Source organism: Lissotriton vulgaris, chromosome 7, assembly GCF_964263255.1.
Source record: "Lissotriton vulgaris chromosome 7, aLisVul1.2, whole genome shotgun sequence".
NCBI classification, from domain to species: domain Eukaryota; kingdom Metazoa; phylum Chordata; class Amphibia; order Caudata; family Salamandridae; genus Lissotriton; species Lissotriton vulgaris.
Genome location: NC_141695.1, coordinates 1,668,375,567 through 1,668,386,506, shown reverse-complemented (window position 1 = coordinate 1,668,386,506; position 10,940 = coordinate 1,668,375,567). Strand labels below are relative to the sequence as shown.

Here is a 10,940-nt window from a genome sequence, read left to right as displayed (position 1 = left end):
TTTGATTTTCTCCTAAGTGTCTATGCAGGGCTGCAGAAGAAGACTACTTAAGAGACTATTTTGATTGCTCCGGGGTCCACGCACATGGGCGGGACTATTCACAAGATTATGACTATACACAGAGATCCCTCTACTACAGAACTGGAGAGTCTCAGCTTCTCAAAACCCAGCACCAAGTGCCGACCAGTATGGATGACAAGTGACCCGTGCACCCTGTAGTCCTCATTGTTTCATGAAACATTTTGTACATTGTGACTTGCACAATCATGGTTCAGTGTCTCTGTATGATGTGTAGGGGATGTAAAGTGCTATGACAGCCTGCACTGGTAAGAGTAGGGCTATTATACAAATTAAAAACATGTGAGATGGAAAGCTGTTGTCCGGGAATCCGTAGGGGAAGGTCATTTTGTGGGGCCAACCAAGAGTGTTACACCAGACGTCAGCAGTGCTAAAGCCAGTCATGTAGATAGGCTGTTGTTGTTTCAGAGGAATATGTTAACTTATTTTATTGTTGACAACACATGCGTCCATCAAATTGTATAAAAAGTAAGGGGCCTATGTACAACAGAATGAGGGAGGATTGCGTTAAGCTAACCCCACGCCATTCTGAAAACTCAGGGATGCGCCGTATTTACAAAGATAAGATGCACCCCTGCATTTCCCCTAGAGCTGGTGCTAAATTAAGCTGCCTAGCGCCAACGCAACGCCCTTACAATGGTCACACTTTTCATTTCCTCTCAACCCTCCCTTGGCTGGGGGGGAGGAGGAAAGTTTAATCATGATGGTAGTAACCCAGTATAGGCCTGTCAAAGAATAGGCTTATTGTGATAGTTCAGCCTTAAGGGAGACACCATTCATAGTGCACGGTAAAAGCAGTCTCCTTATGTGTCCCTAAGGTTTCCTTATAGGGTCCAACCTTACAACTACTAACTCACTCAGTAATGTCTCACTCATGACTATACATTCTGTGGCATTTATGTAGGTCTCCCTCTCCCTGTCCCAGCCATCATCACAAACTCACTACTTCAAAGTCACTGAATGACAAAAGTCAGCCTTCCAAAAGAAAATATTTTAATTATTTTTATCTCATTAGTACACCAGAAGGACTCTAAAGGAAAACATTTTACAACATTGTATAAAAATAAGGTAATGATAGACAGTAAGAGCCCTGGGCCCTTAAGGAGCACCAGGCTATTTCTGTGGCACTCACCACTCCCCGTCCCTTCCGGCCTAATCTCAACCCCTTTCCCTTTTCACACTATCGCCAATGACTAGATTTATTGTTATTAAATCACACATAGGTGTTGCTACTCTTCCCCATCACTATGGCTCAGCATCCTGCTCACACTGGGCCTTTCTCGTTGCGCAGCCCAGACAGCATGCAGCACACAGGTCACAGCTCTATCAAGCCGAAGTCAAACTAAATCTGCTCATGACACACGAAAGTCCATGAGCCAATTAGAGATCCCAGGATCACCAAGACCAAGCCAACCAAGCAAAAAGTGCATCCATGTTAAATAAGATGGGGCTTGGAGGTTTAAATGTCAAGGTCGTTCCGGTGTAGGTAGACTGGTCCAGCAGCGCAACAATCAAGCGATGTTCCTTGGGTCAATGCCCTGAATATTGTCCCAGGTGAAGCTGTTGGGTCTTCAAGACTGATACAGCTCCCTCAGGATCTTGATTATGCTGTCGGGGGCGCTGCTCTCACCCGGCTTTGCGCCGTTATGTAGCAACTGTGGATTAATCTGCTGGGCATGACGGAACAGTTCCCGGGCAAAGACAGGCTCAACCTGGAAGGAGGACAAAGGAGTCAGAGAGAAGTAGGAAGATGGTGAGAGACCAAAATGGATTTAGGATATTTGGAAGTTACATATAAACAATTTCTTGGCTTGATTTCAAGTGGAAAGCAATTATTCTTTGCTCTACTACTTGTTTTCCTTGGCTGATACTTTTTATCATCATCATATTCCTAGCTGCTTTTTGTTTAATTTTTTAATAACAAATTGTATCAAAGTTTTTAGTACATCTTCATCTTTAGTACATCTTTAGTACATTTTAGACTGACATCTTCCAGCCCTATACCCCTGGGCGCTCCTTGCGCTCCAGTAACCAACAACTACTGAAGGTACCTAGAGTTAAGAAGACCAGGCAAGGTGGCCGTGCGCTGGCTTATACCGGACCAAAACTCTGGAACTCATTGCCGCCGGAACTAAGGTCTCTCACCAGCCACATGATGTTTCGGAAAAACCTAAAAACTTACCTGTTCCCCAGTAACTAACTGTCTTTTTTCACATTGGACACACTATTATACCTCACCTCATTTGCAGCCACAGCGCGGAGATACCCCTTCGGGGGTCTATTCTGGCGCTTTATAAGCATATAAAATAAAATAAAATAAAAAATCAAGGCCTGGCCAGCCCTCACATAAATGCATATACATAAATGCAACAAGTCTCAATGATACTAGTATTACATAATCAAATAAAATGAGCGCAAACATGAAACTACCCCTCAGCTCCCTGTACATCAATAACGCAAAGACATATGTATTGTACAGGGAATAGGGACCGGTCACTGTAGCCTACGCCTATTTGATTGTACCTCCATCTCTATTAAGGCTGTACAGGCGGTAATGAATATGCTACTTACCAGTATGCATCTGTTCTTGGCATGTAGGGCTGCTAACATTCATATCTTTGCATTAGATCGCCACCTAGTGTTGGGTCCGGATGATCGCACATTGTTGTCCTGGAAGAGTCTTCGAAGTATCCTGAGATGGGTGGCTCCTCCCCTGGACTACAGTGCGCATGGGCATCGGCTCCATCCCCAGATTGTTTTTCGCCATTGTGGCAGAGGATGGAGTGGCAAGTATAAAGGATGTCCATGCTAATGATTGAATACAATAGTATATCTGCAGCTGCGACAGGCACCGGGGAGGAGGGCGGGCGATATGAATGTTAGCAGCCCTACATGCCAAGAACAGATGCATACTGGTAAGTAGCATATTCAGTTCGAGGCATGTGGGCTGCTAAATTCATATCTTTGCATAGAATACATAGCAGTCCCTCCATCAGCGGCGGTTGCCCGTGCCAGCTGCAGAAACCTGAAAAAGTGTCTTGAGAACAGCCTGCCCTACAGCCGCTTGCTGTTTGGAATGTACATCAACACAGTAGTGTTTTGTAAAGGTATGTGGTGTAACCCACGTGGCTGCTCTGCAAATATCCTCTAGAGGAATGTTACCAAGGAAAGCCATGGATGCCCCCAACTTGCGTGTGGAGTGTGCCTTTGGGGGTATTGTTAAAGTGCGCTTGGCTTTATGATAACAGATTTGGATGCACTTAACAATCCATCTGGCTATTCCTGCTTTGGAAATTGGGTTGCCTTTGTGTTGTGGTGAGAAGGCAACAAAGAGTTGTTTCGTCTTCCTAAAGTGTTGTGTCCTGTCTATGTAGTACATCAATGCCCTCCGTACGTCCAAGGTATGGAGCATCCTTTCCGCCACTGTTTGTGGGTTCTGGAAGAATGCAGGCAAATCGATAGTTTGGTTGAGATGAAAATGTGACACCACCTTTGGAAGGAATTTGGGGTTAGTACGTAGTACCACCCTATTTGGATGAATTTGGATGAAAGGCTCTTGTATCGTGAGTGCTTGCAACTCACTTACGCGTCTTAGTGACGTAATGGCAATTAGGAAAGCAACTTTCCACGTTAGGAATTGCAGTTCGCACGAGTGCATTGGCTCAAACGGTGGTCCCATCAGCCTGGTGAGGACCACATTGAGGTTCCACACGGGAGCTGGCGGTGTTCTTGGTGGAATGACTCGTTTCAGTCCTTCAAGAAACGCTTTAATTGCAGGCACCCTGAAGACTGAGAGATGCTGCCTATTTTGAAGGTAAGCTGCGATGGCGGATAGATGTATCCGAATAGAAGTGTACGCTAGTTTGCACTTGTAAAGGTGTAACAGATAGCAAATGATGTTAGGGATAGATGCATCTAGCGGGTTTATGTCATTGTTTGCACAGTAAATGACAAAACGCTTCCATTTTGCGGCATAGCATGCTCTGGTTGACGGCTTCCTCGCCTCCTTGATGATGTTCATGCATTCAGGAGGGAGGTTCAGGTATCCAAACTCTAAGACTTCAGGAGCCAGATCGCTAGGTTGAGCTGTTGCGGATCTGGATGCTGAATTTCTCCATGGTTCTGCGTCAGAAGTCTGGGCGTGAGGCGCAGTCTTTGATGCGGGACCACTGAGAGCTCGAGGAACGTGGTGTACCATGCTTGGCGCGCCCACGTTGGAGCAACTAGGATGAGTGTCATGGAGTGTTGCCGTAGTTTCCTCGCCACCAGTGGTATCAGGGGTGTCGGGGGAAAAGCGTAAGCAAATTTGCCTGACCAGTTCATCCATATCGCATTGCCCTGCGATTGGGGGTGTGGGAACCTGGCGGCGAAGCTTTGGCATTTTGCGTTTTCCCTTGTGGCGAACAGGTCTATGTCTGGACGCCCCCACCTTTGGAAGTACGGCTGGAGTACCGATGGATGTATCTCCCACTCGTGCATTTGATGACTGTATCTGCTGAGCAGATCCGCCATCTGATTGTCCTTCCCCGGGAGGTGTTCTGCCATGAGGAAGATGTTCCTCTGAATGGCCCACTTCCACATGCTCTGAGCCAGGTGAGACAGCTGTGGTGAGTGGGTGCCCCCCTGCTTTTGGATGTAGTACATCGCGGTCATGTTGTCCGTCCGGACTAACACCACTTTGTTGCACAGATGTACAATGAAGGACTTGAGCGCCATGAAGATCGCCATCAGTTCCAGATAGTTGATGTGCATCTTCTGTTGCTGCGTCGTCCATAGTCCCTGCACTGTGTAAGTGAGCAGGTGTGCTCCCCATCCCTGGAGAGATGCGTCCGTTGTCAGGATAACCTGTGGCACTGGCTCCTGGAACAGTCGGCCCTTGCAAAGGTTGTGTGGAGTCCACCAATGCAGAGAGTTGTATGCCCGACTGGTAACCAACACTAGGTCTGTTAATTGCCCCTGAGCCTGTGTCCACTGATTTGCTAAGCACTCCTGGAGCGGGCGCATATGCAACCGTGCGTGAGGGACTATGAAGATGCAGGAGGCCATCATGCCTATCAACTGCATGAACACTCTTGCTGGAAGCGAGTGTCCCGGTCTGAACTTCTGGATTAAGGACTGCATGCCGTCTATCCTGACCTGGTTTGGTCGTGCCGAGGCCGTCAGGGTATTGATCGTCGCACCCAGAAACTGCCGGACGTGTGCCGGCTGAAGGTGTGACTTCGGGTAATTCAACGAGAAACCCAGGTCGTGAAGGAGGTGAATGGTAGTCGACATGTCCGCGGCGCACTGCTGTTCCGATCTGGCTTGAACGAGCCAGTCGTCGAGGTAGGGGTAGACATGGATGTTCTGCCTCCTGAGGTGCGCTGCTACAGTCGCCAGACACTTGGTAAAGACCCTTGGGGCAGTCGTGACTCCGAAGGGTAGGACTTTGAACTGATAATGCGCGCCCTGGATAGTGAACCTGAGGTACTTTCTGTGGGACGGATGTAATGGAATGTGGAAATAAGCATCCTTGAGATCTAAGGTTGCTAAGAAGTCTCCTTTGTTTAACATAGGAAGAATCTGCTGCAGTGTAAGCATGTGGAAATGCTCTGACAGTATGTACAGATTGAGGGGATGGAGATCCAGAATTGGTCTGAGAGATCCGTCCTTCTTTGGAATGAGGAAGTACAGAGAATAAACCCCTGTGCCTTCCTCCCCCACTGGCACGAGCTCGATTGCCCCTTTTTGCAGCATCACCAACACTTCCTGCTGCAATAAGTGCAAGTGCTCTGCGGACATAGGTCTTTGCCTTGGCGGAATGTTGGGTGGAGTGGACTGTAACTCTAGACAATAACCGTACTGTATAAGTTGTCGCACCCACCTGTCTGTGGTGATGTTGGTCCAGACGGGCAGGAACTGCTGTATTCTCCCCCCGACAGGTGTTAAATGGTCGGGGGGCAGTGACAGAGAGTCACTGGTTGCTTGGGGCAGAGGAGCGTGAATTGTTGCCTCCTTTGCCACGTCCTTTGTTGCTGTTTCCCCTGTAGCCCCTCTTGTTTTGTTTGGGGTACGAGGACTGTGCTCCACCTCTAGGGAACTGTGACTGTTGACCCATCTGTCCTCTGGTGACTCCACGGGCACCTGAGCGACGAAAATTATTGCCCCGAAACTGCTGAGATTGTAGGGCCCCCATCGATTTAGCAGTTTCGGTGTCCTTTTTAATCTTTTCCAGGGTGGTGTCAACATCTGGACCAAACAGTCTATCTGGATTGACTGGTTGATTAAGTATGGTTGTTTGAATGTCAGGTTTGAACCCCGATATGCGGAGCCAAGCCTGTCTTCTGAGCATGACACTGGTGTTAACGGCCCTAGCGGCCGTGTCCGCGACATCAAGTGCGCACTTTATGGCCGCGTTGGAGATCAGTTGTCCCTCCTGTATAAGCATTTTGGTGCCCTCTTGAAACTGCGGAGGCAGGTGTTCTACAATTTGCTCTAGTGTGTCGTAATGTGATCGATCATAACGTGCCAGTAGTGCCTGTGTATTTGCAATACGCCAGAAATTGGCAGCCTGTGCAGCCACTCTTTTGCCTCCTGCCTCTAGCACTTTGGACTCCTTATCCGGGGGAGGAGCTTCACCCGTTGTTTGGGAGTTGGCCCTCTTGCGTGCGTTTGCTACCACCAAGGAGTCAAGCGGCAACTGTCCTCGAATGTATGCAGGGTCTGCAGGCGCTGGTCTGTACTTTTTTTCAATACGTGGGTTGACCACCCTTGCCCTGGTAGGCTCTTTAAAGATGTCCGCAGCGTGCTTGAGGACCCCTTTGAGCATAGGCAGTGTCTTTACATTTCTTTCTGAAACTGAAAAAGTGTCGAATAGAAAGTCTTCCTCAACTGGGTCAGCATGCATGTCCACGTCGTGATTAGCAGCTGCCCTCTCAATCAGTGCATGAAAACCTGCTGAATCCTCCGTAGGGGATGCACGTGTACTGAAGGACTGTGGGTCTTGCCCCACATCTTGGTTGCCTTGGTCCCCAATGCCATAATAAGAATCTGGCTGTGCATCAGGTTCATTTACTGGGAACGTGTATTGTTCATCTTCACCATAGTCCCCACTGTCAGAGTGGTCTGGAGACGGTGTTGGGCTCCTTCCCACAGGAGGTAGAATAGGTTCCATGAGGCCTGATGCGTCCTGTGGAACCTTCTTCTTCTTTAGGGGAATGATGTAGGATTCCACCGGCTGCGAAGTGATCTTCCTCTTATAAAGAGTTAACTTCCCCGTGTCCGCGTCTATAAAACACTCCGAATCCTCTTCAGGGTCGAGCACTTGACCCGAAGATGTCCCCGCCGTAGAGGAATCCGACTTCTTTGGCGTCGATTTCGAGGAAAAGGCCTTTGGCACCACTTTTGGCGGTAGAAGGAAAAGGAGCTTACTTGCCGGCTTGACCGGGACGTCTGCCGCCTTCTGCGTCGACGGCGTTGGCGTCGACGAGGAAAGAACCTTGTCCTTAATTCTTTGTAGTGAAGCAGCCACGAGAGATGCGTCGGTGACCGATGTCTTTGGCACCGATGAGGTGGCCTTGCCTTCGGATGCGACGTTCCGTTGGTCCTTTGGAGGGATGGACGGCGCCGACCCCGAGTCCCTGGATCGATGCGCAGATGTCCCCGATGGAGCCGGGGCAGTGTCGGTCGCCTTAGCTGGCTTCGCCGGCGCCGGCGCGCTTGTCTTGTGCGTGCCCCCCTTTTTAAAGGATCTCTCCTCCGGCGCCGATTTCGACCCCGTGGAATCGCCGTGCTTCTTCGACTTCTGCGGACCGGAGGTCGACGGAGTCGATAAGGCCGCCGGTTTATTTGTTTTCGCCGTTACGACCGCCATCTTAGGGACGTTCGAGTCCTTAACTTTCGGTTTCGGTTTCGGGTCGGCCATCTTAGGTGTAGTCGAGACCGTTGCTTTCAGTTTCGGTTTCGAAACCCTAGGCGCAGCAAGTATGTCCGTGGCCGGGCCGACAGGCGGGGCCGTGGCTTGCGCTACAGGGTCTTGGGTAAGGCCGACAGGCGATCCCGCGACCCCCTCCTGATGTTCTTCAACTTCGGGGCATAGCTCGTCCCCTGAGCTATCTTCCTCGGCCCCATAAACCATCACGTCGTCCCCTACCTCGTCGACGTATTCAAGGCCCTGACCCACGACTCCGTCGTCGTCATATTCCGGATCGGCCTCGACCTCCGTCTCAGGCGGGGAGATTTGAAGATGATGGCTCTGGTCTTCTTCTTCTTGGTCGCCGAAGATGTTATCCGGATCCGGGGCCGTCTGTTTGGCCACAAGGCGCACCGCGCGCCGAATCGTTAGAGTTTTCTTCGACCTGAACTTCGCACAGGCCCGGCAACTTCCTTCATCATGGTCTGGAGAAAGGCACTTATTGCAGACCGGGTGTACATCTACATGTGGGTATTTGGACCCACAGAGCGGACAGAGTTTAAACGGACTCCGCTCCATGTTGGGAACTTAGTGTCGAGTCGCGATGAGAAGGCCTCGATGTCCGAAGAGTAGTTAGAAACTCCGGTGATTCCGGCTCCGAGAGACGGAAGAAACTCGAGACCGAACGCAAACAATACCGACGTAAAGAAACCCAAAGCCTTTTGGCCGTAAAAAATGATGTTTATTCGGTTCCGACGGAGAGACGTCGAGACCGCATCCGAACCCAATGGCGGAAAAAAACAATCTGGGGATGGAGCCGATGCCCATGCGCACTGTAGTCCAGGGGAGGAGCCACCCATCTCAGGATACTTCGAAGACTCTTCCAGGACAACAATGTGCGATCATCCGGACCCAACACTAGGTGGCGATCTAATGCAAAGATATGAATTTAGCAGCCCACATGCCTCGAACTAGAATGCCTCGAACATTTCACCACCGCTGCCAGATCCTACCATGTTTCTGGGGGCCGCCCCTTGCCTGAAAAACTGCAATCTCCATCCCCATGCAACTATCCATAGCAGTCTTCCATACTCCCATCGAAGGCGGTGACTTCGCCTTCCAGTTCTGGGCTATGTCGCAACTGGCCAAGGTTAGTCCCAAAAACAAAAGATGCTGCTTCTATCAATTTCCCCCGATCGCCTCTGTATTTTGAAAGAGAATCAGTTTGGGGTCCAGAGGTACCTCCCACAACAAATCCCAGGCAAGGCAAGACGTGAGTACCTTCAAGAAATTTGGCAATGCTGCACAACTCCAGACTGTGTGGAGGAAGGCCCTCTCCTCCACACCGCATAAGAGAGACAAGGGGGGAAGATATCACACCCTTCCACCATAGGTGCTGTCTGTTATAAATGGCTCTATGTAGTCACTTGAATTAGATCAGATGGTGGCAAGAGGATATGGCTGCACCACAAGGGTCCGCCAAAGCCTCCGTCCAATCATCGTCGTCCATGCCCTCTATGTCTCCTCACCATATATCCGGCAAGGCTGTCCAGGTGTTGGGGCTAGGTGCAACCAAAGTCTAATAAATATGTGTAATCTTGTGGGCACCTAAATCTTCCATGAACAGCCTACCCTCCAATGGGCTAAACTCTGGCAATTCCTGTAGGTTCCTAATATTTGAGAGTAGACCATGTCGGGACTGTAGGTATTTGTAAAATTGGCTGCGGTGGAGTTGGTATTCGTCCTGTAATTGTCGAAGGATTTCAGAACAGTTCCTCTCATGACATCTTCCAACGTGGACAGAGCAATGATGTCCCAGTCCCGAAACCCCGGCAGAGCAGACACCTGTTGTAGGAAATTCCAGTGCCACAAAGGGGTTCCCCCGGTCAATCTCCCCCACCATCCCAACCAACGAAAAGTCTGCCTACATATATATACATAGACCTATCCAGGTTGCCGGGGGAAGATGCTCCATCCTCCTATATCTTTAGCTGCTTTGTTAAATGGGCAATGTTACTTGAATTCTATCTGAAACTTGCACCTGTATCTGAAGCTGTAATATATTTTATTAAACAGGAAATTTTATTTCACCAGCAACACACAAAAACCGGATCAATATATTTCTGTTTTACTTACACACAAAGGCAGTATTTCAGCAACTGAAACACCCAAAAAGGATAGAATTGTGCTGGGAGGGTTGGGGTGGGTGAGGTGCTTCGAGATGGATCGCACCCGATACGCGAGGGTCCAAATGGCAGACACAGGGTAAAAACATCCATCTAATTTCTTTAGGTGCCTCTTGCAGTAAAGCACCTGACACATTAGGATGGAGCCATGGACATTTAAAAGAGATGAGACCATTTACAATAGAGTCTGTGGAGATACTTTAATTGAATGAATATGTATGAGGCTGAAATACCACTGTATGTGGAGAGCTATGAGTGAAAATCTCCAGTCCTCCTCTTCCAGGACACCTACATTTTCCTCCCCGGCCTCTCATGGATGGGAACAAGTCCCGGAGTTAATGACAAGGGAGATAGGTCCACAATGTCATCTGCATCTTTTAAGTATGCAACAATGGCCTTACGCAGCTGAGGCTAACGAATAAACTGCGATTTGTTAAGGGCGGCTCCTTTTCAGTGGCTCCAGAGCATAGCCCTGCCACCTGTAAGCCCAAGGAGCCACTGCTAAATTAAATGATTACACTTGTAATAATTTAATTTAGCAGTGTTCATGCAAACACGACTTTCATGTTTACGTGGACTCTCTAGTGCGCAGGCCAGCTCTCTCGGCTTCTCCACCAGGCTCCTGATGACAGGACGATGAGGAGGCTGAACGATAATCCAGCTACAGACTGATGTTTGAAACTACAGCACTCTGTAGATGGATTGCGCATGTGAGGGGCGTAGTTCAACTACGATCCCCTAACACAGGCACAATCCTTTTTATTTAGAATACTTCAGGCAGCGCA

The 10,940-nt window shown here is 49.2% G+C and overlaps 1 protein-coding gene across 3 annotated transcripts in view; it reads right to left on the bottom strand.

Moving 5' to 3' along the window:
• Positions 1 to 1,050: 1,050 nt before the first annotated feature.
• Positions 1,051 to 10,940, bottom strand: part of LOC147706254 (interferon regulatory factor 4-like) — a 139,511-nt gene continuing 129,621 nt past the window's right edge. For all 3 annotated transcript variants that reach the window (XM_086932686.1, XM_086932684.1, XM_086932685.1), the window contains one exon: positions 1,051 to 1,790. In XM_086932686.1, coding sequence (XP_086788812.1) covers positions 1,650 to 1,790 — 141 coding nt within the window. In that variant the 3' untranslated portion in view covers positions 1,051 to 1,649. The remainder of the gene's footprint in view (positions 1,791 to 10,940) is intronic.